Source organism: Tauraco erythrolophus, chromosome 6 (genome assembly GCF_009769465.1).
Source record: "Tauraco erythrolophus isolate bTauEry1 chromosome 6, bTauEry1.pri, whole genome shotgun sequence".
NCBI lineage: Eukaryota > Metazoa > Chordata > Aves > Musophagiformes > Musophagidae > Tauraco > Tauraco erythrolophus.
In genome coordinates, this window is record NC_141470.1 from 53,100,484 (window position 1) to 53,127,299 (window position 26,816).

General features: G+C 36.1%; 1 protein-coding gene across 2 annotated transcripts in view; it reads right to left on the minus strand.

Annotated features, from left to right (window-relative positions):
• Positions 1–961: 961 nt before the first annotated feature.
• The window catches only part of GALC (galactosylceramidase), a 40,663-nt gene continuing 14,808 nt past the window's right edge, over positions 962–26,816 (minus strand). The window contains exons 7-17 of one of the 2 annotated variants that reach the window (XM_086613567.1): positions 22,187–22,317; positions 16,795–16,950; positions 14,576–14,700; positions 13,233–13,360; positions 12,672–12,761; positions 11,253–11,342; positions 10,778–10,922; positions 10,065–10,245; positions 7,205–7,368; positions 5,393–5,469; positions 962–3,634 (exon numbers count right to left, since the gene is read on the minus strand). In XM_086613567.1, coding sequence (XP_086469693.1) covers positions 3,491–3,634; positions 5,393–5,469; positions 7,205–7,368; positions 10,065–10,245; positions 10,778–10,922; positions 11,253–11,342; positions 12,672–12,761; positions 13,233–13,360; positions 14,576–14,700; positions 16,795–16,950; positions 22,187–22,317 — 1,431 coding nt within the window. In that variant the 3' untranslated portion in view covers positions 962–3,490. The remainder of the gene's footprint in view (positions 3,635–5,392; positions 5,470–7,204; positions 7,369–10,064; positions 10,246–10,777; positions 10,923–11,252; positions 11,343–12,671; positions 12,762–13,232; positions 13,361–14,575; positions 14,701–16,794; positions 16,951–22,186; positions 22,318–26,816) is intronic. The other variant, XM_086613568.1, reaches the window with a different exon arrangement.

Here is a 26,816-nt window from a genome sequence, read left to right on the forward strand (position 1 = left end):
TTGTGTGATCGGATCTAGATGGTCCTGCTCCAGCAGGGGGATTGGACTAGATGATCCTTTGAGGTCATCTTCCAATCCCTAACATTCTGTGATTCTGTGATATGGAAAGAGTAAACCCACTACCACCTCAAATAAAATCCTGAACTAAAAATGTACTTTTGACACAGTGAAACCAGGAGGCAGCTGCAAAAGGAACCATCATCAGTAGCCTACAGTAATATAGAGTCTTCTGTAATTTTTAAGCAAAGGAGTCCTTGTGTTTTGCAGGAATTTCAAAATCCCAAGAACTGTTCATCCTGTCTTACCTCAAAGGTGATGTGGCAGAGAGGGGACAGAATTTATTTTAATGCAGTGTTTCCATAGGTGGTAGGCACATATCTGGCTACTGGAAGACAGTATTTCCAGCGTAATTTGTATCTACTGGCATGATGGCCTGGAAAACATGACTAGCTCTATGAAATTTCTCCCTCCCTTTTAAAGTTGAACCCTTAAGTTTAGGGGGGGAAGCACGTTTGAAGCTAGATTCAAAAGGATATTCAAAGTAAAGAAGCCTCTTTTAAATTTTAAAAGTACATCCATACAGCGCTGTCTGTTTCCATATCTAGAAAAAGACTTTCAGCTAAATCTCACAAGACTTAGCACTCAGCAGTTTTGCATGATTGGCCCTCAAATATAATTTAATTCCCTTAATTAAATGTAAAAAAAAATCCCCAGAAATAAGCAAAATGTATATTGAGCACTATAAAAAAATCATTTTATCAACAGCACAAGTCCTAATGCATATGGATTTTGAGATATTTGTTAATGAAGACTGTTTGGCTATTCAGAATGCCAGAAAAACTCTTCCAACCCAATTAAGCTAACGCTAAGCATCTTTAGCAGTAATCACAATGGAAAATCTGTCAGGTTTCTTACCACAGAAAACCAAGACCTATTTACAGAAGCATTCTGCACAAATAAAGGGTTTTAAAGTGTTTTATTTGTTCATTTGGAATGATTAGTATTTATAATCAACACCATAAATCCACCCCTCAGTGAAAGACCTGACAGCTTGTTATTGCCAAACATATTACAGCCTGCTGAAGGGTGAAGAATTACAGACATATAAAGATGAATAACATTATATCTCCATTAAATCACTTACTCCGTTCATAACAGTTTAATCCTCTAACATTATAAATTAAGATTAGAAAAAAAAAATCAAACACTTCCAGTGATAAAATACATTGTGTTTAGTACACAATATTACAGTACTGTTTATTACACTAGTGCATTAAAGGTAAAAAAAATGGACAGCTCCTTTGGAATAACTGTATCCTTGCTGATCTGTCTCTTATACAAACACTGCTTGCAGTCACACAAACTACCAGGAAGTCTCCAAGAAGTATCCTACTAGGAAAATCCATCACAGCTAAAATAAGTTTACTTTGACAACTACTTCTCCTATACTCATGTTACTTGAATATGAGGACCTAAAATTAGATTGCTTCACATATGGAGTTACCAGTGACATCCCTTCTGAAACCAAGCAAGTAACAAACAGATTTGCATCCATCAAATGAAACTGAGGTGGAAAAAATTACTGTCATTTTTCACCCAGTTAAGTAAATAGTTACTTAATATTTAGAAACCTTGTACAAGAGTTTTAAAATTTAGTGGTTTGGAACATTTCTCAAGGTTACTGGCATGTATGAAACTTGCATGTATGAATGATTCATAACCAATCAATAGCAGTATCAGTATAACAGCTAAAAGATAAAACAATTTCACTTTTTAGAGATAGAATTTTGAGATCTTTTCTCCAAAAGTTAATTTGAAAGGTAACTTTTATAAAAATTTCCCAGTAATGATTTGTACTACATTAACTCTACATTAGATAACAACTTCGAAGACTGAAGTTAACATTTACTGGAATCAGCCTTCAAAATAAAGTGGATCAGAATAATAATCTGTATAAATCGAAGTATACTGCAAAATTGTTTCTCAAGATAAGATATTGCTGCTGCTGCTGATAGCCTCATACAGCTATTAGTGCCCTATCAAGTCTGTGGAACTACTTGCCTGACAATTAAATAGGATGTGAATATTAAAAGTAGATGGACACAAGAGGCGTGTTTCAATATAGCAATAGACATCATTTGCACATTCGAATTGACCAACAGCAAATAAGAAAAATTCACAAGTCAACTGAAATTGAAATGTATGTGATGAAAATCCCATTCAGTACCTTGATATATTCTCTTTTTTTTTTTTTGGAACACAATTACTTGGAAAAAAAACAGTGAAGCAACAGCAAAACAGAACCCCTCCTTTCCCAAGGATCTGAAACTCCCTCTGAACTTTACTCCATGATGTCTAGGGAAAGTTTAAAACCAGACATCAATATCACTGCCTGGCACACCAATTCTGTCTGCATTCACTTGCTGTCACTTACCTTATGAGTAGACTGCAAGCTCATAAGGGCAAAGACTTTTTAAAATTTATTTTATTTTATTTTATATCAGAATGTGGTACTAACCACATCTCTTCTGTGCTACATTAATATATTAAGTTAAATAACATTGTTATGCTTAAATTATTTTCTGCTCTAAGCTTTAGATCCATCAAAGTGGGAGATAGTTTCCCACATTTCTAGAAACAAAAGGCTAGTTTTTCCACATGATCTGACACAGAAGTAAGCACTCTGCTTGCCAGAATCCAGGATGTGTTGTTTTTATTATTTGCACCACGCAAAAAAGCCCATAAGGCTATCATCAACGAACTGCAAGTTATGGTATCTTCTCATCCATTTCAACCCTTTCATTGGAAAGAGGAGGTAGTTTAGAAGCAAGGCACATCCTGCACTGCCTGATCAGCCATAAGGCACATTTTGATTCCACTGAAACTATCATCTATTTTAAGGCTGGCAATGAAAGTTGGAAGTAGTAACCAAATGTGCTTGGAGTACCGTAATGTCTAGCCTCAGACCGCAGCAGAAAAACTAACATTTTTTACTATAGAAAAATAGGTACTTCATTCAAACAAAATTTGAGAATGACGGACCTACAAAAGTATGGGGCTACTGGCTCATAAGGCTTACTGGCATTTAATTCTTTCTTTCAGAGTGAAAGGAATGGACACAATCACGTAAGTGTTGAACATGCAGCTTGAGATGCCTCTGTCTTCTGTTAACTTCTAAAGTTATCTTAAAAGTGAGCTCGGAAGTTAAGATTATTAAAAGAAATTTAAATCCACAAAATTGTTTTCATCATTACCTTGAACCAAAATTTACCCTCAAAAATCAAAGGACAAAAATCCCATAGCAACCATTGAATAAAGTCACAGTCATGTTGATACCTACTCAAATAAACCTTTAACAAATAATAACGACAGAATTCAGATTCCTTGCCAGCAGATCAATCTCAGTATAGCATTAAGTTGTCCTCAAAGTTTGAACTGGCTCTTATTCAAAGTAACAGGAGAACCAGGTTCTCCAAATGCAAAAGCCACCTCAGCTAGCTTCAACATGAAAGTTGTCAAACTGTGCAAACTCAAACGAGCGAGTTCCAATCGCAGCCCAGCCATTACTTGGTTTAGAAATGGTGACGTTCTCCCAGAGTGGATAACCGTTTAGCAGTCCTGAGGCTGAAGTGCCCTGTCAAAAGAAGGAAAAAGTTTTGTAAAATCCAGTGATTGTTGTTGACACTGAGCCTACTCACCTGGGAGAAAAGACAAGGCAGAAAGATGTCAACTTTCCACTACATTTCACACATTTTCCATGCAGAGGCGCTTCTAAATATTGCATAGAATTCTCCAGTACCTATCAGCTCTGTGAAACAGATCTAATGCCTTTACAGTGAATACATAAATGGCTCATCTTCCTCTAACTCACAGCTTTGCAAACTCAGTGCAGAATCTGAAAGGTAAACTGGTTTTCCTCTTCCGCTTGCGTCAGGCTCCCTCAAACAGCCCAACTGTCTTAAGGGAATATAATACACCTGGCACTGACTTTGCAGAATTAGGCGAAAGTCAAAAGGAAAGAGAGATGTATTTTAGTCACTAAGCTGAGAGGAAGAGGTACCAGAACTTTCAAGTATCATGTTGCCATTAAAAACAGTTTTGGGAAAAGTTACAATTTATCTTGCCAGTGTTCCACTAAACAGTATTTAGGAAAAAGTACTTCAGTTTACTTGCATTTTTTAATCTGAAAGACAATTACAGACCCAGGTAAAAGCAAAGAATGCCTTTCACGAAGGAGTCAGCATGAGGATTCTTTAAAGACAGCTCTGCACCTTTGTCATTACCTCAAAGGCGTATTTGGTACAAAACACTAACAGCACAGATGGAGAAATGTAGCATCATCATTTTAAAAGTACCACCAACGTTTTGTGTTTTAAATAATTCACTTCATCTTCAGCATCTCATTCAGGTCAGCAAACGTCTTGGCCCATTTTACAGATGGCAATCACTGTCGTAAGTGTGGGTGTACAAAAGCCAAAACTAAACTACATCCATTCCAGTGAATGCCTCAGGTATGAGTGTCCCTTTGTCTTTCAATGTGAAAGCACAGAAGACAAAAAACAGCTGCTAATACTCACTGGCGTTTTAGGATCAGGGAAAGACTCAGGGCATAATTTTAAAAAAGAGTTTGCTTCAGCAGATCTCCCCAGCTAGGATCCGAGCTTCCCCACATTTCAGGCCACACTGCTGTTGCAAAGGTTACGTTAGGCAGAGAGATTAGGCATTCAGCAGAGGAACTTAAAGCCTTTTAGTTATTTGCACTAGTCACACCCAGCTAAGCGCATGGGTATATTTAAAGTAAGAGTTTGAGACCACTTTGCTCACCAAGTTACTGTGGCCAAAAAGGGCTGGAGTAACGGGAAGGCAGAAATGTGGACAGACTTCTCATTAACACTGGCCCATTTTTACAGCAAAGCTATGCCCATACTTTTTCAGTATATAGGAAAGGGAGGCAGCTCATCTGAGTTCCCAGTCCTTAATTAGTTCCATACACAAGGCCTCAGCATGCAAAGGGAACTGATGGCAGCCAGATTAGTAAAATTGACTAGTTTAGCAGTTTACTGATAGTTTTCAGAACAGGAAGTCAGGTCATGATCTTTTTATTACATTAAACAAAAGACTTGCCTCTCTAGTCCTCCTATCTCTAGCTTTCAACTCATCTTTCCAGTTATCTTCTATACCCTCTCCAGTTTCTCAAGATCTCTTTAAAAATACAGACAGCATAACTTGGTACGGTATTTTAAGATTAGTTTAAAATAGCAGATATTACTTATGTTTTAGATAGGGCAAACTTACACAAGTAGGTAGTCAATAGCATAGTGCAGTTCTGTCCAAAACATTTAGGACTGGAAGTTTCATAACAGGTTTTCTAGCCTTTTGCCTGTGTCCTTACCTGAATGTTGAGAGTAAGCGTGTGCCACGCGTTATCCCGGACACCAGAAAGTCCTTTCATTAATATTTCTTCTCCAGCTGAAAAACATGCTTAAGGTTAGCGAAGTGTTACTTCACCGCTTTGCTGAGACTGATAAATACCAAGCCAGCGAAAAGAAAATAATATCTATTTTTCAGAAGTGTTCAGGACTGACATCTTAACAATTTCAACTGCAGCATGGAAGGCTTAATGTGCAAACCTGAACTCCACATTATCAGCGCATTCTCCAGGACTGTTTTTCCACTGAAATCTCCAATGCTCTTGGGAATTTCACCTGAGATACAAGATTGCCCCTACTGCAAGTATGGCTTCATGAAGTATGACAGTAGCATTTCTCTGCTTGTTCTATAGATCAACTTGTTTATATATGGGAACTTTTTAAATCAGAGGTTTGAGTTGCCACATCATCATGTCGCTTAGTTCTAGTCAAAATTTAAACTAAGCAAAAATTGACACCTGGATGGAAGACTTGGAAAAAATTAAGTGCTACAAGAGAATCTTCAATTATTCAGTAGACAGTTTTAGCTGTAAGTTAATGTAACATTCAGGCTTTCTTCTAGTAAAATATAAAGATCACTGAAAACAGCTGTACAGAAAAAAAATATCACATTGTGTAACAAGTGTCTCAGTCTGAAATAATGAGATGGTTTACCAAAATCCTCTCATTTCGTCTAGGAAAAATTATTTTTTGACAGCTTGACAAATTAATTGGGTAATGTCATTACGTCCTATTAAAAATAAATACTGGAGTAGATCCTAAACATGAGTATGTTTTTACATTCAGTTGAAATTTAAGTTGTTATGGAGCTAGACATTGCAAAGTTTCTCTAGGGAGCATCAGTATTTTAAAAGAAGTAATGTAAAGTCTTCTTTACGCTATTCATCCATCGTAAAAAGGGAACAGGGAAAAAAAAAAAACCCAAACCCCACAAAAAACAGAATGAGAGGAAATGAAAAATTACAGGTAGCAAATAGAAGATGAGACTACTTTTAAGGTCCAGTACAGTATGAAACAGGTTGTTATACACTACCTGCTTACAGATACGCTGCAGATCTAGAAGTTGTATTTTGCTCATCAGAAACTATTGAAAATTTTAATTTATACCCATGAAGTGTTAGGAAACCCATTTAAACAACAACATCTGCCACTATTTCAAAGCAAATTAAAAAGTACTTGTAGCCATTGACGAAATACTATGATATAGACTCTTTCATGTGCCTGTAAAGTGCTCTACAGATGAACACATATGAATGTCAGCATCAGAAGCAGAATATGATCTCACTCCACTGAGTGAGACTAACAGTAGAACATAAAATTTGTGGAAACAGTAGACAACTCATCATCATCATTTAAGCCAGATGTATGCACATTGACTTGCACTGCTCTACAAGACATGCCACCACATTTCAAGTAGGATTTTCTTTTTAGGTGTAGTATAAGAATACAGATCAAACCTTTCTGTAATTAATATTGTACCAGAGTATTTATGAAAAGCAAAAGCATTTACATTTGCTAGTGTAAAATAGGTTTTGCCAGTAGAAAAAGAAGAAGAAGAAAAAAAAAACAAATGAAAGCTGAGGCTGAGAGTGGACCAGCCACCAGCTTTCAGATGCTCTCTTTACGAACGAAATATGGCCATCATTAGAGAACAGTGGGTTAAATTCGTAATGATGACAACTGAATTACAAAATCTGAACGTTAGTTATTTTTATCAAGGCTATCAAACTGACATGTCCATATGTCAGCATCCTCTTTAGCAATAAGCTGCTTACCTAGGTCACCAGTGACTCTGTAGGTGCCATCTGCAAAAACCCAGAAGAAAACTCCTTGGGTACGTCGAACATATATCCCACCATTGTCAACTCTTCCTGCAATAAACACGCCCCCATCACGTTGTTTTTCTATGTAGATGTCACAAGTGACTGTCATGTTTACCCTATAAGAGAAGTTTAGTGCTTTAACAAGCAAAGAATCATTTTGAACAGGCAGTAGGTAGAATAGTATTCCCTATGTAATACAGTAACCTTTTGGGGAAAGATTTACTAATTGTGACCTACAGGTGCAAGACGAACAGGACTTGTCTAGACTAGCTGTTTCCCACCTGTGAGTCCATAAATTTTTCTTAGGAGGAGCAATTCTTCTCAGAAACCAACAACAAAACGAAGCATATTGTCAGCAACTTTCAACCAAGCATTAAAAAAATGAAACAAACAGAAGGTTTGCATCTCCACAGAAAAACTGTCAGGTCTACAAAATTAAAAGTTGCTTTTAGATAACTAAATTGAATCCAAGATTCAAGGTCATAGCACCACATTTGCTAAAATCTGATCTTCATTTCTCTAGGATTTTTAATATAGGCCAAGTTTTAAGTAATCCAGATCTCTTGACCAAAAGCCAAAACAAACTTTTTTAAACAAAATGTTCAAATAGGTTGAAATTATTTGAAATATTTTCCTGAGGTGACACTTCAGCTCAACAGCAAAGCACCATGTTATACATACAATGACAGCTTTAAAGGACAATAAAGCAAAGGAATATCAAAACAATCAAACATTTAGAAAATTTATACAATTTCCCCTGCCCCAAAGGTTCACTACAAGCCTCTTAACAATAAAAACTAAAATCATTCTTTAAAAAGAAAATGTCTTTACATGTCTGAAAGAACTTGCAATATGGATACAGCCACAGGTTGCATATTTAGGAAGCTTCTAATTATAGACTATGAAAATGCTCTCTATGACATCAGCTCTGCTGATAACTAAATCAAAAAGAATGATTTAGCAACTCTTCTCTTCACCTCTTACGTAACAGTAAGCATGGGCTGAGATTTCATTCTAATGTAATGCTATTAGAAGTATCAGATTCTTGGATACATATTCATTACACAAAGAAGATTTCTTTCTTTCTTCCCCATGTATTAAACAAGAGACCCCCACATCTTGCTTAAGCCATTACAAAGAGATTAGAAGCAACGCAGAATGAGTTAAATATAGTATCTTCAGGATACTGCTGGGTGCAACAAAGCCATCAGAGCAAAACACCAACAAATTCAGGAGTAGAAATAAAACGCTCTCAAAAGCACGAGATTAAAATCCACACTAAAACCAATTAAATAATCCTGAAATTTAATCATACTAAATTGTCATAGATGACTGAAGTCAAATATAATTCCACAGAGAAATTCAGCACAAGACTGGTTCAGTATTTCAATAGCATGCACTAATGGTTGAAAACATCTACCTAGGACAAGATGAGCCTTAAACCGAGGATGAAGCAAACAAATTAGAGGGCCTGAAATTGAAGACTATCAGTATGAAAAGTTACAGATCAATAAAACTTGAATAATCAGCTGAACATTCAGGAAGCAAGCTTGGTTTTAAAAACAAGATGAAAATTCAGAAAGAAATGAAACCAAAATGAAAAAATAGGAAGCTTTTAGGAATCTCAGTGGAATAATTTAAGAATACATTCCGTGTAGCTGTTACAGAGACCACTGAGTACGATCTACCGAATGAGGGAAAGTTGATTATAAGAGGAATATGAGACTCTGCTTAACAGAGGGCTGCAGAAGAAAACATCAGGTAACTGAAGAACAAGCTCCAGCTACATGATGGTGATATTCTTCCAGGCTTCAGAGCAAAGTGATTCAATCACTTGTCCAGGTGAGAAATTAGGAAGTGTGAAGCATGTTCTGAAAAAGCATTTGGGGGATCAATGATCCAATCAAAGTGAAAAAAGCCTGACAGAATGGCTATTTTAAAGAACACATAAAAATAATTTAAGCTAGAGTTCCAAATAGAAGAAAAAGTTTTATGCTTAAAGTTTATTATTACTATTATTAAATCAATTAGCTAACAGACTTTCCCAAATGCTTTTTAATTTTAAATAAACATTATGTTAAAATATGGTGCTTGAGTCCAAATTACCATCTAGAAAGAACTGCAATCATAACTATACTCTTATCAAACCAGTATATCTCAGTTACATTTACCCAGAAATAACTGTTTTGGGTAGCAGTTGAATCAAATCCACACAATTCTAGGAAATGCTCAGAAGATGGCAGTCTGTAACAAATGTAGCTGAATTAAATCCCAGACTGTTTAATTGATATGAGATTAATCATATCCTAACAATCAAGCAAGACAACTCAAAATTCAGTAATTTAAACTGAATCATTTTTTTTTTATCCCATTTAAAAATGTACTGAAACTCAGTGCACACTTTGAAATAGGATTTTGACTTGGTCTTTCTAGTACACCAACCCAGATCCATTATTCTGAAAAATCAGCTTGAACAAATATGTCCAGCAGGACATTAGGAAAAAAATTTCCAAGGCAGCACAGCAGTGGGCCAAGCTACCAAGAGACATGGTGGACTCTCCATTCTTGGATGTTTTTAAGGCTCATTTAGACAAAGACACAGGGGATCCCTTACAGTTGGCAATAGCCCTGCGCAGGGCTCAATGACTTTTGGAAGCCCCTTTAAGTCATCATTTCTACATGTCTACAGAGAGTTTGAATGCAAAAGCCCTCTGTCCAAGAGAAATGAAGCTTGAGACAGATTAACGAATGGTAACTCACACTGGTAAGGAGGACATTTCCCCAGATGTCACTAGAACATAGTATTACATACCACTGAAAATTTCCTATGACACTGATGGTCTGGTCTGCATCAGAAGCCCAAGTGATGGGCCGGTGAACCACCACCTGGCGGAGCGTGAACACATGATCTCCTGGGTCAGAAGCATTTATGAAGTATTCAAATACACCTGTCTGATCTGCAAAATTTGGGGCTTCACTGAAAGGTGGATTACCTGTTCAGAAAAACAAATACGTATCAACACTAAAACATTATTTTTCTTGTGTGTACTCTTGTTTTCAGAAGTTTCCTCTGAAAATACTCCCCAGAATTTTGACTTACTTTATTCAAAGCACAGTCTCCAAAAGGGAAGTTTTGGGAGTTGGAAGGTGATTTTAGTTTTGGTTTTGTTTTTAAGCAGACTCCAGTTTTTCCAAACACATGAGCAAAGTAAATTATCTTCTTCCCCATCTTCCTTCCAAAAACTACTTCACTATAGTTACGAGCTATATCATTTGCATCAAGAATTTTAAAACCGTTAGTGACCACCCAGTGAAGACATAGAATTAAATACACCTCATTGCAAGAGAAGTATACAGGTGTAAATTGTTGGAGAAGTATAAATAAACAAAAATAAAACACACATTCAGACTACCTCATGTCACTTACATTAGAGGACTCACAATAACATAATTGTTATTGCCCTTCTACATTAAGACTATATCTGTGTGTGAATTAAGTTTTAGGATAAGAGAATTCTGACTTACGAATATTGAAATCATCTTTGTAATTTGAAGGAAAGGGTTGAGGTGGTGGAGGCTCTGGGCAACCACATTTCTGCCCTGTCTTGAGTGTGGTTAAAGTGTAGACTTCATCCACATTTAGATCTAAAGAAAAACTTCCCTTCCACACCTGGAATTAAAGAAAGTTTAAGCTACAAAAATCAAACAACTAAATAACAAAATACCCAAGTTCCTGAACTAAAGCACAGACTCTAAAGTCCTGATTTAAGGCAAAAATCCTGTCTTCTTGCCTCAGCATTTAATATCCATGAGCTATTTTGAAAACCCCTTTCCCTCAAAATCTTTATTGCCTCCAGGTAAGCTTATACATAGCTAATGACACTGTAGTCAGCCGGAGCTGACAAAACATGCCCTAATTATGCAGCTTATGCATGAAAGTCCAGGAGTTCCAGCAAAGGGGGAAGAAACACCTGAAATTACAGAGAGATGGTCGACTTACCTTTAAAGGATGGAGTTGCTGGAAAAGACTAGAGTTTCCAGATTCAAAACCAAGTCTAGAATGCCACACTTGAAGGGTTTCCACCATATACTACAATGAAACATAATATAAAATTAAACAACAAAAAAAAACCAAAACCAAACAAACAACAAAAAAAACCACACCTCAAAATAACTCCTTGAATATCCACCTTGAGAATTAGTCTTCTAAGAATGTCTAGTTTTTGTTATTTTAGAGATGTTGATCACATTAGAGGACACCACTCTACTCAGCTAGCCGTTACATACGGCTTATCTTCTTAGAGACTATATGTCACTAAGCCATTGCCTGAACATGCAGTCATGTTGCTTACAAAGATGGAAAGCATTTCAATCTCACAGGCAATTGTTAGCTTCTCTGTTACCAACAACGGTATCCCTTGGATACAAGATCTCTGCCTAGGAGCAACCAGGCCGAAATAATCTCCTGCTAATTCTTCTTTAATGAGACTTTTAGTTTAGTTGCTGGTTCTTTTGATAGTTGTTTTTGAGCAAAGTACTTTGCTCTGGAAGATCTCCAAACTTCTGTGATACTATGGCATATCAACTACATTAGCTACAGATTTTAATTGCATCCAACCCCTACAATTATTTTTAGTTACTCAGATGTACAACAAAGCAAGCAACCTAGAGTTTGGTTTGGATAAGCCATCTGATACTTCTCCAAAGGGAGCTGTATATCAGAAGTGATGCTCAACTACTTTTCCTAAGCAAACTCTTTTATTGCCAAAAGTCCAAACTATCTCCTCCTAAATTAAACTAATGCCATCAAAAATCAAATTCCAAATAAGTAAACACTTTCAGCTTCTGAGAAGCAATCATCCAAATAAACTAACAAGATTCATTTCAGTTTACACTATGAAAGCATTGTTCACTTTTCAGAGGGAAATTCACTTTAGTGAGATTAAAGAAAAACAACTCCAAAACCAAACAAACTGGGAGATTCTCAGAATATCTCTTCACAGGATGGAACAATATAACCTACAGTACACAATCAACCTCCCCTGGAAAGGAGGTGATAACAACTAGAAAGGTCAATGGCCATGCTGGCTGGTCAAACTGTCAGCATGTCAGAGCACCCAGCCTTGGAATAAATCCTGAAGAAAAATCAAATTGCATTTCTGTTCTGGGGAATTTCTTCTTCAATATACAGATGATTAGACTGGGAGGTAGTAATTCCACAAATTCAGTTATGACATTACATCTCATAGTAAAAGCAGAACCAGAATGCTTAAAACTTTGCCAGGTGTGTAACAGCCTCTAGCACTGGAGGTAAAGAACTCCAGTTTCTTGCTAACCTGTGATATTGTCTTGCATGTATTTGATTATGGATAGCAACTCATTTTACGAGACTGATCAAATATATTCAAGATCTACTTACAAACGACCCTTTGAGGTAGAAAGTTGCTCTCTGAGGTGTCACACTGAAATGAGGCAGTGGAGGCCTGATACATTGAGAGTGATTATGAGTCTGAAGAGAAAAATAAATGTATCAGAAGGAACAAACATTACTGGAATGTATCACATGGCAATGTTCATGAAAAACATATAGCATAAATTGAAATTTAAAAAGCAACATAGGATCAATTTGCAACTATTTATTTCACTGTTATCTTAATGAGAACTGCAATTATACTAGCTTAATAATTTCATTTTAAATACTGCTTAAAAAAAACATATGATTTAATTTCCTCCCAGAGTGTGTCATCAAATTAAAGCTAATTTGTGACATAAAGATGACATACACATTGGTCTCCAGGAAGATTCAACTAGCTATTCGAAGTTTAGATAGAAAAAAGGACCTCTAGTGGTCTCACTAATAAAGCTACAAGCATCAAAGAACATATTTACAGATATTTAACTACATAAATCAAAACATGTTCTTCATAACAAAACATTTCCTGTATCTTTTCTAGTTCATTGGAATTGCTGAGGCACATACCATAGTTTCAATGATGATGGTAAGGTTTCCTAGGCCATCTGTCAGAGCTACAAAACTGCCACCTCCTTCTAAGTGTCCATCCACTTGCAAGTATGACCAGCCTGGCTGAGTAAATTGCGTTGTGTGTGCTGAGACAAAACAGAACAAAAATCAGAAGGAAATAATTAAGCCTTAATGAAAAATAATACCATTTGTAGTCTGAATTAAACTTCTCTCTCATACATGCTTACACAACAGAACAACTTGATTTTAGGAAGAAAGCAATGGAACTTCTAAAATAAACTCTACCTATGCAAGACGAAAGATTACAGAATTATACTAAGGTACAATTGAAAACATCAGCTCTGCAGCAGATGAAACAGTTAAAGTGACAATGATTAGACAGGAAGAAAAAACTATTACAGCACTATATAAGTCAATCATGTACATGCAATACGAAAATTCATCACAGTTTAGATTTTCCCAAATATCTCTCTTTATTTAAAAAAACCCAAAAGTTAACAGTTGAGCCAGAGAAAGCCACGATGGGCATCTCCACAAGGAATGACTAAGTAAGGTTTTCAGTATAAGCGTATCAAAGACGACTATGGCCTAGATCATGAAAATCCTGAGCAACATGGAAACAGGAACAACTGCTCAGTTGTTTTGAATTGTTCATATGACAGTATGGTCATTTATTTTTTAATGCTTTTACGGGTAACTAGTAGAAGAATAAAAATGAAGGCATGTGCTTTGTTCCTCCTTTATGACATTACATACGCTACTTGCTTGTACTGAACAGTGGCAAAGACAGTAAAATATTACAGAAGGACTACAGAGTAGTCAGTGAATCCATGTCTCCTTAGACACTACGTAAACATACTCCCCTTTCCCCAAGCACAAGGAAATAATGGCTTACACAAGTCAAAAATTTCAAGCAGGACAAGAATATAGAAGTTCTTTGTTCCATTTTCTCAAATTGAGAGGTATCAAATGACTACTTAAGGATTAAAAAAAGAAGAGGGAAAGGAACTAGGTAAGTACACTAACTTTTATGGACACTTCATATCAAAATATTTTAATAACAACAGCTATAAAAGGCAGCAGTCTATTCATTTCTGTTGCATGTAACAGTCAAGTATTAAGATTTCCCTTGCTATTAGGTATTTCTCCTTTCTATTGAAGGAAAAATTCTATTTTTTTATCTCCCCTTTTTTAAAGTATTCACAAAACTTTCTACAAAACTACTTTAATTTGCTATAAAGAATAATACACACCAAAAAAACGCTAAATAAATAAAGGCCTTAGAAAATACAGTTATGCTCTGTGTTAGATCACTAAACTTTAAACTGCAAACCTTTTACCTGTAATCCAGATAGGAGCTTCTACTTTGTAGTGGCCACTCCATGGCTCTTGCGCTGTCATTAAACCACATCGACCAAACGGCAACTCTTCATAATAGCTAGCCACCAAGTTCCATGCAATGGTTCTGGAAGAAAAACAGGTTTGTTTGGTCCATTCATATGGATACTATTAGATGACTTTAGTACAAGAATTTATACCTCTTTTTTCTCCATCATACAATGAAAAGAAGTTCAAGGGGGAGGGAGGAATAAACAAATAAATAAATAAATCTTTCCAGCTAAAGGAGAAAAAAAAAAAACTACACAAGAGAGGAAAAGAAAATAAATCAAATTCCAGTGTTGAGAACTTCTTACAGAACTGCTGATACCGTCACTAGCTATATCATCCCAAAAAGTTGCACATTAAAGGAAATGTGTACTGATGGCTAAAGACTCTATTTATTGGGGGCTTTTTCCTGTTTTGAAGGGGAAAAAATTAAGTTATCAAGGTTTACAGCTTTTTGTTGGGGTGTTGTTTTAGGTTTTTTTTTTGGTTGGTTAGTTGTTGCCGGTGGCAGTGGTAGGTTTTTTTGGAGGGAGGTGTTTGAGGGAGCAGTTAGGTACCACTAAAAAAAAAAAATCCTTCCTTTATCCATATAAATAATGAACAGAAAATAATTTTAACCAGCCATCCTCCAGGAGCTGTTGCTATTTCAAGAAGTTTTCAGGATACTGACAAGGTTAATTACTTCAGGTCTTTTGATTTGGTCTTCACTGAAAATCTTTTGCTAGAACTTTGAACTTAAGATGTGTGCTCCAGAAGTATGGAAATACAGCTTAATGAAGCGGTTATGCAGAAAGCCACACCTGGTATGCTGTTCTGCCACTGCAAATATGAGTGCAAAGGCCTCATTCTAAAGTCATTGCCACAGATTTATCACACTAGATATGCATTTCAGAAGAGATTACGAAATCCTACAAAAAGGTGCTTATAAAATAAACAACCCAAGTTGTAAACTCAACTTGCTTACATTAAACTTGCTCTGCAGAGTTTCAAACTTAGAAAAGGAACATAGGGAACTCAAATTCAAAGGAAATGAGCTTCACAGAAGGATAAACTGCCTTTCATCAGGAATACTCTGTTTTCAATATAAAAGCCAAGATAACTTCAATACTGGATATATGGACTTGGAATTATTCTACAATAATTTCTAAATAAAATACATGGTCTGGCTGTCAGGTTGTTAAGCAAATAGGGCATATATAATTACAAAGGGTTTGTAAAACAGAAAAACAATGGGAAAAGAAACACCCTGAAGTAAGATATCAAAGCCTTTGAGAGTCAAGAGGCGATGGGATTGGTCAGGAAATAGTCATCTGTCAGCAAATTTCAGCTTGCAGACAAGGAGACTGAAGATTCATAGAAACCAGGTGACTCAAGAAACTTCCCTTTACAAGTATGTAAGTGCTTTGTGCTATGCTCCTTTTCAAGCATTTCAGACAAAAAGATTTCCCTTTATTGTTCTAAAATGAAGTTACATAAAAACTAAAAGCTTTCAACAATTTTGCTTATGTCTTGATGCCTACATTTTCTTTAATCAGACTATTTTTAATTTTTTTTTTTTCCAGATTAGTATTTGTTACACTGGAAACATTAAAGTATGTCTTTCTAAAAACTGTGAGTTATGTAATTTCCCAGTAAATAGAAAAGCTTTCTTCCAGACTTCAGTTTGGAAAGAAAACGTGCAGTAAACAGTAAACATATCAAAAGACTACAGCATGCTCTAGAATTGACTCTGAGAAAGAAAAACTAGATCATTACGTTCGTACCTGCTACTTTCAACTGCAGACAAACAACCTGATTAAGACCTTAAGAAAAATACAGATAAATTAGCTTTATTGTTGTTTTCCTCCAATGTTTTTCATGTTGTTAGTTCTTCTTAAGAACATTCTCTTTTTAACAAACGTTATCAGAGTCTCAAAGGCATGTGAACTCAGCTGCCTAAGCCACGGACACTGTGGAAGTAACTCAAGAAAACATTAAAATTTGTGGGACTTCTACCTCAGAAAGAGGTAAGGACAGTAGACTTCATACCTTACTATATTTGAATTCAGACTGACAGTGGAGAGAGTTTCGGTCTACCTACTATCTTACCATAGCAGACAGATGTGTTACATAGTACCTTAAACAATTCTTACATACGAAGTTGTGAAAGCAAGCAACAGTGCTCAACACTTACGAGGTCATGTTTCCATTCACGTAGTTTTGGTTCAGGATCCGAGCCCAGCAGCCTGCACCTACTTCATCATTGAAAGTACTGTAATCTTCTGAAGACCACAGTTTCTTCTTAGTTAATAAGGCATTTTGCACTGTTTTTGTTCCAGGATAGTGAGCCCTACATAATATTTTAAAAAGAAAAAGCATTTAGCACAAAGAGAAAAATCAAATCCTGGAAGTGCATATAGCAGCAATGATGCACCTCCTCCAAAACGAAAATGAAAAACAAACTTTCTTTGGAATGATACTAATGGAATAGAAGAAAAGAAAAAGAGAGAGTGCTATAATATTCCATTGCTTAATCTATTTGCATCAGTAGAAGATTATTTCTTCTGATACATGCCAACATATAAGTAAAGGTAGTTTTAAATATATCATACAATTTCTGCAGCTTGCTAAAGTAAAGCTTTATCCTGAAACGGTGCTTGAAGATTTTCGTAAGTGTAATGTGCTAAATAGAGAAAACATACGCTACCCTGCACTATCTCAAACAAAAACGTAGATAATTATAAAATCAACAGTAACATACAGTAGCAGGCATTATTCTAAGAACTTAACTGCATGAATGTTTTAGGACCTAAACATGAATTTGACTAATTTTGCACACTTTTTTAATAAACTCAGGTTTAAAAAAAGGCATGCTAGTTGGTCTATAAAAGTTAGACATGTAAGCTGAAAATAGTTGAAACATATAATGAAAGCTAATGATCTCTCGATGATCTCTAAGGTTTTTTCCAACCTAGAAATCTATGAAATCTATGAAATCTAATTTTCCTTCCAAGATCTTCCTTAGTATGAGGAGAGGTGCCTTCTCCCAAATGAAGACTACTGACTGTACTCAGTCACAACATTGATTCACTGTGCCAAATTAGTCTGACTGAAACAAAACCTTTCAAATCACTTGCAGAAAACAGGGACATGATTTTCCCCTCACTTAGAACACTCACTGAACACACTAAATGCATACACTAAAATGAAACTATCAGCACTGAGAAGGAAGGCATAAATATTTTCTTTACTATTAGCCTGAAACTTGAAAAATTGATAAATTTGTGACAGGGATGCAAGAAAAAACAGTTTTTCTAGGCTAATTGTTGGGGAGGGGTTTTGTTAGTTTGTTTTTTTTTTCACGTTATTTTCCCCTTACTGAATAATGGGCCATTTCCCAGTGTTGTAGTCCTTCACACATAGCTTCACTAATGATAATGTAACAGACAGTAGAGATTTTAGCTACATCCTTCTCTGCTGTACAGATGACTATTTCCCCTTTGGCTTGGAAACACAACTATTATCTTAATACCAAGCAAAGGTTTTTGTAATAGGATAAAATGTGTAGCTTGCAAAGACAAGGCAAAGAAGGAATAATTTGTCTTTCTGCTCTCCATATCCTGAAGAGCTGTTTCTTAAATATTAAGAGTCAACATCCCTGCTAAATACAAGCTGTACTTTACAAAAAGCAAAAAAAAGCAGAGGGGTGTTATAGAAAGCTTTACATAAAATTACACAGGAACGAGATCTAAAGAGCTCTGATTTCCTGCACTAAGACAGAGGGTCATCTTTATTTGCATAAAAGGAATGATAAATAATTCAATGCAAAGACAATAAAGCTATGGAAATAAATTGAAAAATAAGGATGACAAACAGCATTAAAGTTACAGGGAGAACGAACGGGTTCTAGAGGCAGACTCCTTCAGTGTATCTTTATCAGCAGCTTTGCTCCACTTAAAGCCCATGCACTTAAAACATTCTCATTTTGTCCCGTTGATATGCAATCAGGTAAAACAGTTTCATCACTAGTTGATAAACTAATCATTTTTCTCTGCTCTTAGGTGCAATTTCTATTACTGTTAATGAACAATATACACTGTATTTGCTTTTCACATCTCATGTCACTCTACAGCCTCAACAACTAACACAAGGTGTGCAGCAAAGGACAGGAGATAAGCTGCATCCAGAACAGGGCACTCTGCTCCTTCAGTAGTGAAAACAATCTTTTTACTTCACTGGAAATAAAAACTCCTACAAAGGAGTGACTACACTCTGATAACTCTCAGGAAATAATTGGTCCACTCAAGGATCACTACAATGTGGAGTAACTTGAGTATCCTGATCAATGTTTCAGCAAAAACCACAGACTCCTAAACAGCTACCCTTCTTGCTGCCTGAAAAGATGAACTGGAGTAGAGTTTATGCATCATTCTGATGGATGTGTTGCTTCACCAGAAGCAGTGGGATTTTGGATTCTTTGCTCAAAAGAGCAGATTCAGATACAGTATAACAGAAGACCATTACAAAGAGAAAGAGAAAAGTGATGTATATCATGAAAGGGGAAAAAAGAATGGTTCTTGGTGGAGAAAAGTTAATGAAAGGAATAAATAGCAGGAACAGAATTACAAGAATTACAACAAAAGTGACACATAAGTTTAAACATCTTATCACTGCAAGAGAAGAATTTACCAACAGGTATTACTATCAGTGTTTGCATTCTTCAAACCATTGTCATTTACTAAAAAAGTATTTTCATTGTTCCCTCCTTCTTTCAGTGTCTCTGGAACCAGCAGATGGTTGGTTCATCATCAGGGCCTCTAGCTGTTAGAGTGGTAACAAAGTATTTTTCAAATATTAACTATTATGAAATTAAGTGTGTTTTATACAGCAAACGATGAAGCAATATAACTCCAAAGGGAAAAAAATCCACAGCTGCCTGTGTAGAGCAGTTAAACTAAATCAGATCTATTAAGAAAGTAACATTAATTAAGAAAAGCTCTTCTACATATGGACTGCAAATGCTGCTTTGCACAATTGCCCACAGTGACTTCATTTGGATAACTCAGATAAAAACCAACCAAACAAAAAATGTAGTGTTATTTTTTGTTTTGCATACAGCAATGGCTCAAAGGGGAGGAAGGAGAAAAATCAGGATAGAAATAGCAGAGTTTTACACCATTTTTCTCTCACACATCAGTACAAGGCTGTAGAAATGAAATAAACCTTAAAAAAGATCAGCCTGTATAATACCATCACTACAATGAAGCTTTGCAGAAAAGCATTACCTATGAAAACCTCAAAATCTAGTTCTCAAAAACATCTCTAGACAACAGAAATCATCGGGTAACAACACTGTCTTTCCTACTTCTCATTCTGTATCAGCACACAGGCCTGAGAGGGACTTGGGACAGTTTGAATTCCCACTACTACAGGCACCACATCATGATTCCATCATGCAGTAGTGTCACATCACCTTGTTTTCCTTGGGTTGTTAACTTGGGCATAATTATGTCTAACAAATTTCTTTAAAAGGCTTGGTTTTCTGCAACACTTATTCAGCCAAATGCGTGTTCAGAACAGATCTGGTTAAGAACACTGATGCTTCTAATGAGAAAGACTGAGTTGTCACCTGATGGCATACTAAATTTGTATCAGGTGAAAATGAAAGTTGTTACTCCTAAACTCATTAACGCTTTCTAACACTTCCTATTTTCTGTCAGTTAACAGCAGAAAGAAGGGGTGGGGTGGGATTTTCAACATGTAGAGTCAGAATAGCTTGGTCTCTAACTGTATAGCACGCAAAAATCTAACTGGTTTAACTGTGTTACAAACAAGTAGCACACCTGAAGTGCTCCTATGAGTAGCTGTGGAATTTGCAAACCCATCCTTGAAAAACATTGTTTCCAAGAGCTACAATGTAATTTAAATGTGTTCAAAGTAAGAATAATACTTGTTTATAATTCATTATATTTCATTTCACTGGCAAAATTGCTGTAACCATAATAGCTCTGAAAAGCTATTTAGAAAAATTAAGTTATAAAGAGCTTTTGCAACCCGAGTCATTCCTACATGAGTGAACATCTATTAATAGTTTTGCAGTGTGTCTTCAGGGCTCCCTCTAATTTCTAGCCATTACAAGATGTTGCAGATGAAGCCTGGATGCAAATAACGCAAAATAAAACAAAAGCAGCAGCTTTAACTAATCTCCCATCCAGCTTGTCTGATCAGAGATCTCACAGATCACAAATTACATTACCAAGTCCAAAACTGATTTTATGTATATTCATGTAAAATCCTGGCTATCTGAAATACTTTTTACAGTTTCAAATAAAAAAAAGCAAAAAACTTTTTTTTTTCTTAGAAGATACCATGATGAGATGTGCACCACTAAATGTCTAGTAGCCAACTGATTATCCATTACACAAGAGAGCATTTCATCTCCCTGTTAAGATTGAATCAGAGTAGGGACATAAAACTTGCACTTGCAAAGAATCAAGCAACTACAGCTTACTGAGATAGTGTAAAAACAGTTGAGCTTCAGGAACTGACTCTGGGTACACACTTGTAGCTGCCAAAAAACAGAAAGGAAGTGTGCTCACTACGTTGGGATCATGGTAGTTACAGTGGATTTGCATCTGTCAGAGCAAGTTCACAATTGCTTTCACTTTAGCCAAGCATGATCCAAGACTCTACTTGCAAAAAACTGTCAGGATACTTTTTGTTGTTCAGAACAAGAGAAGGGATTGATTTGGGCTATCTCTGACTGCCTATCTCTCTTTGTATGGAAGAGCTTAAATTCTACATCTCCTGTGGGTCAGATAAATAAAGATGAATGAAAAAGACTCAAGCTGAAGCAAGGAACAGCCACATTTGAAGCATGTGATTGAGTCAGGCAAGTTTATGGAACCTAATAACGAAAACTTAGAGCTACTGTAAAAAGAAAAGTTAATGAGCAAGTCTTACACGTATTTCCATTCAGCAGGAAAGTCAATAATGAATCTCAAATTTAGCCTACTACTTTGGCAAAATATTAGCATTGTACGATTAAACCCAGAACCAGAAAAACAAGTCAGCTGGTTGCATGCTTTCCAAACACAACCTTCCCATCAAAACAAAACAGGAACTAAGAATCGAGACATCATTGTAACTGAAAAAAAGAATCACAGCCCAAATCCATTTCTGGATCACACCCATTTCTGTAACGGACCAGTAGAAGTCAGTGATACAAGGCTGTATACAGAGCTGTAAAGCTAAAGCACCTTTTGCATAACAAATACAGGAACCAAAACAACTCTCAGAATAAACTGGTTTGTCCAGAAAAACCTGCAATTCGTCGAAAGTGCAAAACAGCCAATAGGAATCTTTCACATGATAGAAGACTCATGATTCAGTTAAAGCATTGAGGCTGTCAGCAGCACAACAGCCCGTGTCACCTGACATGGGTTAGTAAGGAAGATTATAGTACCAATCCTTTCATTGCAGTTAAGAGTAGAGAGAGGTAAAGCTTTAGCTGTGCTAGTTATAAATACGATGAAGACAAACTATGAACAAATTACCAAGAAAGAAAAACAGAGAGAACCCCCTACCCAATGACATCGATCACTCCGTGGAGCTCAGAGTCAAGCAGCAAGACAAAGGAAATGGGCTCCCACAGTCTATCGCTGGCTATGATCCTCACCTGCTGCAGACCGTGCTTATCCAATGTGTATCTCAACAGCTTTGAAAAAAAAGGAGAGCAAAGAACAGAGAGAAGAGACAAATAAAAAAATGTTTTTCGAATTGTCCAAAATTTATATTGGGAAAGGCAGCATCTTCTTCAGCACTATTTGAACATATTTCGAAAACAAATCTTGTTCCAATTCTTGTTTTTACAACTTGGACAACAACTGTCACACCAAACAAAACACAATAGATTGTCAAGCACAAAGTGGCTTCAAAGAAGATACCTTCTTCCTCTACCATATCAAGCCCCAAAGTACATGGCAAAAGGAAAAACTAAAAATATTTGGTTCTTATTTTCTTACACACACAAAACTGCAGATAAAGACAAAGCATATCACATTCCATGCAAGATACTCTATTTGCAGATCAGCCACTTAGATGTTACCATGCTGAGGGTTAGGCTACAGGGACCACACACAGGGGAAGGACAATTGAATTATAACTTAGAAACTTTGCAAAAGCACAGTAAACGTTTAATTAAGAAAAAGAGTTGATTTCCCTTATTATCCTTGCTAATCAATTATTTCAGTTTAACAGTGAAGCAACACAAATGAGATCAACTCTTCCTAAGCACAACCAACACAAGAAATGAGAAAAAACCCAGACATACACATCTTGTTACTCAACTGTGTGTTATTTCAGGGTTTAAAATTACAACCACTGTACACTTCCCTAGAGACATTTTAAGGCCTTGAAAGTCAATGAAACAAATCTGAAATGTCACGTTAAACTGAATTTAATGACGTCATTTCTTGAAGTCCGGAGGTCCCTTCAACAGCATTTGCTGTACTTGGAAATTCAGGTAATATCAAATGCCTACCTACCTTCAGATCACTCCGTATATTTCTACCACATATAATCTTCTCTAACAGGGAACACTACCCACAGGTATCAGTGCTGCAACATTTTTCCACATATCAGAATCTGAATGAGCTTATGTGCAGTCTGACAGTAGCCTGAAACATTAAGACTTCCTGCCCCAAAGTCTTTGAACGCAATGTTAGTATTATCTCTGCGTTGTATTTTCCTATTACATCTTGCATTAGAATAAGGCAGTATTTGGTTCACAGACTTAACATACATACAAAGGCTAAACAAAATATTTAGCAATTAGAGGAGGTTCCTGATGACTAGAGAAAAACAGTTTTAATGCCTGTCTTCAAGAAGGAAGATTTGAGAAACTACAGACTCATCAATCTAGCCTCAGTCTCCAGGAAGATTATAGAGCAAGTCTTCCTGGAAGCCATTTCCAAGCACAAGAAGTCTAATAGGACGACAGAACCAAGGGCAAATCATGCAAGCAAACACAATTGCTTTGTACAACAAGATGACTGTGGGCAAAATGAAACCTGTTGATGTCATATACCTTGATTTCAGCAAAGTATCCCATCAAGGTGGACAGAAAAGTCCAACCAGGGAGCAGATTGCTAGTGATGTCCCCATAGGCTCATAATAGAGCTAACACTATTTGATGTCTTTAATAAAACTCAGGGAAGTTCACATGTGGCTTAGCTTGCACACACGGCTTTTGTTTTCCCTATTAAGCTGTCTTTATCTCAACCCACGAATTTTCTCGCTTTCACCTTTCTGATTCTCTGCCCCATCCCATTGGGGGAGAGTGAACAAGAGGCTGTGTGGGGCTGAGCTGCCTACCGGGGTTAACCCACAACAATGGTTATATACTGAAAAGGGGGGGATGTTATATAGAGGGAACTAAGAGACTGGAAAAAACAGGCTGACAGGAAACTCATCAAGTTCAACAGATGCAAACACAAAGTCCTACACCTGGGACAGAATAATCCCTTGCAACAGTACAGGCTGTGGACTGATGAAAAATTCAGTTAGGTATAAAAATTTAAAAGAAAAAAAAGATAATAAATATGGTCAAACACATGGAATAAATATGGTCAAACCCCAATGAGGCTGTGAAAATATTAAAGCTGAACAAGCCTCAGAACCATGATCTCATTGTACCTGCTTGATTCAGGGGCGTTCAACAAGATGACCTCCAGAGGTCCGTGCAAATCAAGTTAGTCAACAAGTCTATCTAATTACAGGTAACATTCCAGAAATAAAGGCACACACCAAAAAAAAAAAAAAAGACAAGGTTATTCTACCAGTGCAATCTATTGTTTTAAATCGAGACAAACATTATGTCTTAAGATCAGTTACATAAATCCAAAATTAAGTTTCTAGCTTGTGCTTTGAACTATGTAATACACAAATCCTGTTTAAAACAATGGCAAAAGCAGCATGGTCCAAAATCATAAAATAAATCCAGAAGACAGTATTTTCTATAATTAACCTTTATTCTTCCACCAGTTTAGGACAGTCTTAGACAAGTCAATTCATCTTTCTCTCCTACAGCAAATGTCAGAGACAGCAAGTGAAAATGAACTGAACTTGTTCTGCCTATTGAACTAAGAAAGCATTCCTGGATCATAGGATTAATGATTCTTCTAAAGTTGCAACTATACTAACTATGAAAATCAAGAGAACACGAACTCCCTACACAAAGGCCATAGTCATTGACAAATAGCTCTTAAATATGTCACCCATCTTCTTTCATTAAAACTTAACACAATTTTTTTTTTAAAATGACAGGCACTAAGAGGGGAAAAAAGAGAAACTGAAATGGCTGCAATCATTTCTGCTCTTTGATCACTGTATTAGAAAAGACTCATGCTACATAAACTAGAAATAAAATAAAATTTGTTCTGTCTGGTAAATAAAAACTGACTAAGGCAGATTTTTTTCCACCACCCATCATACAATTACTGTCCATTAATAATGACTTACAAGCAAAAGATAAATAATTGCAAGCTATGGAAAAACATTTTCAATTTGTCTACTTCTAGAAAAACAACAGGGGAAAAAAAAATTGTGGAATATATTCAAGTCTAATTGCGTATTGGCACATAGGCCTTTAAGAAAGGACTTGCCAAACAGAGGTATGGGTTCTATAGGCTTTGTTAAAACTCAGAAAACAAAATCCATATCTAACACAGAAGATGTAGTACTGGGCCATAATACATCCTGGGCGAAAAGTAATATGAATATATACTATACAAACACAGAAACAGCACCAATCGAAATACTGTAGGAAGACAGCAGAGAAGATTGCCTTGCAAACAAAATAAGCAATCATAACATAACACAATTTAAGACTTGAGCTAACTATATTACAATTTTACTTTTTTTTTTTTTTTTTTTTTCCCAAGCACTTTATGAATACTGGGTAAGTAATTTGGTTCAGTAGCAGATAAAGGCTTTTTTCTTTTCTTCTTCTAACAAAATTCCTGTTTTCAATGGCAAGTTCTGTTAACTCATTGGTATGAAATGATGGCAAGCAGCATAGCTCAGGAAGACCACTCTTTCAACCAATGAAATTGAAACACACTGAATGATAACAGCTTGGTAGTCTTCGTTCCAATAAGAAAATATGAAGTTCTCTATATTTCACATCACAAGCCAGCAGACAGCAAATATGGAGGGGAAAAAGTAGGCATAGAAACTTTACCTTAAATCTACCCCAGATATGCTTCAGATAGCAAATGGTATTTTAGGCAGGGATAAAGCTCCACAGGGAGCAACGGTATAAAGGTAAAAATTACCTGATGCAAAAAAAGAAAGGAAAGGAAAAAAGAAAATGAAAGGAAACATAAAGAAAGGGAAAGGTCAGTTACTTTTTGTGGATTGATGCCAAAGCAATCATTTCAATTATCTTTATAATTTCTAAATAATATAATATAAATTTAATCTCAGGTTTCCATTTCAAAATAGAAGAACTGAGGAAAAGGCACAGAGAGAGTTATACTTGCAAAGAAATTACAGAACAATGTACAGGAAAGTATATCTGAGAAAAGAATTTAAGACTATTTAGGAAAACAGATTGACTAGCAGATTTTGCAAACTAGACAGGTTACCTAAGGGACATACAGATACGATGTACTTTTAGCAACTTTCTCATCCCAAGCATTTGAAGGACAGACGCCTAAGTACTATTACCTTTTTCTAGGTCAGCAAGAACTCTGTTTGGTAGCTGGTGCCTTAAAGTCAGCATTGGCTGAGAAACATGGTGTTCTTACTTTGTACTAATCTTCATCTCTTGACAAGATAACAACACTACTGCACAGGAAATATTCTCCTAACTCTTCATTTTTTGTGATCAGCAGGGGTGAGGGAGTTGGAGGAAACATCCATATGACAATCAAGAAAAACCTCTGACAAAAAGAGCTTTCATTTTAAAGAACAACTAAAACATGTCTGTGGTCCTAAAGGCCACAGACAAAACCAGCTTCTACTAGCCTTGATTCTGTCAAGCTCTTAAAGAAATAAGAACCATATACATTCAGTGCATCCATTCTGCAAGTTTCATTGGCATGGAAATCTTAACTAAAATATTTCCTAATGCTCTATAACTTGCTGAGATGCAAGTCTTGCCTAACCTAAGAAAGTTCTAAGCTTTTAAACCAAATGAGTACTCAAGGCTGG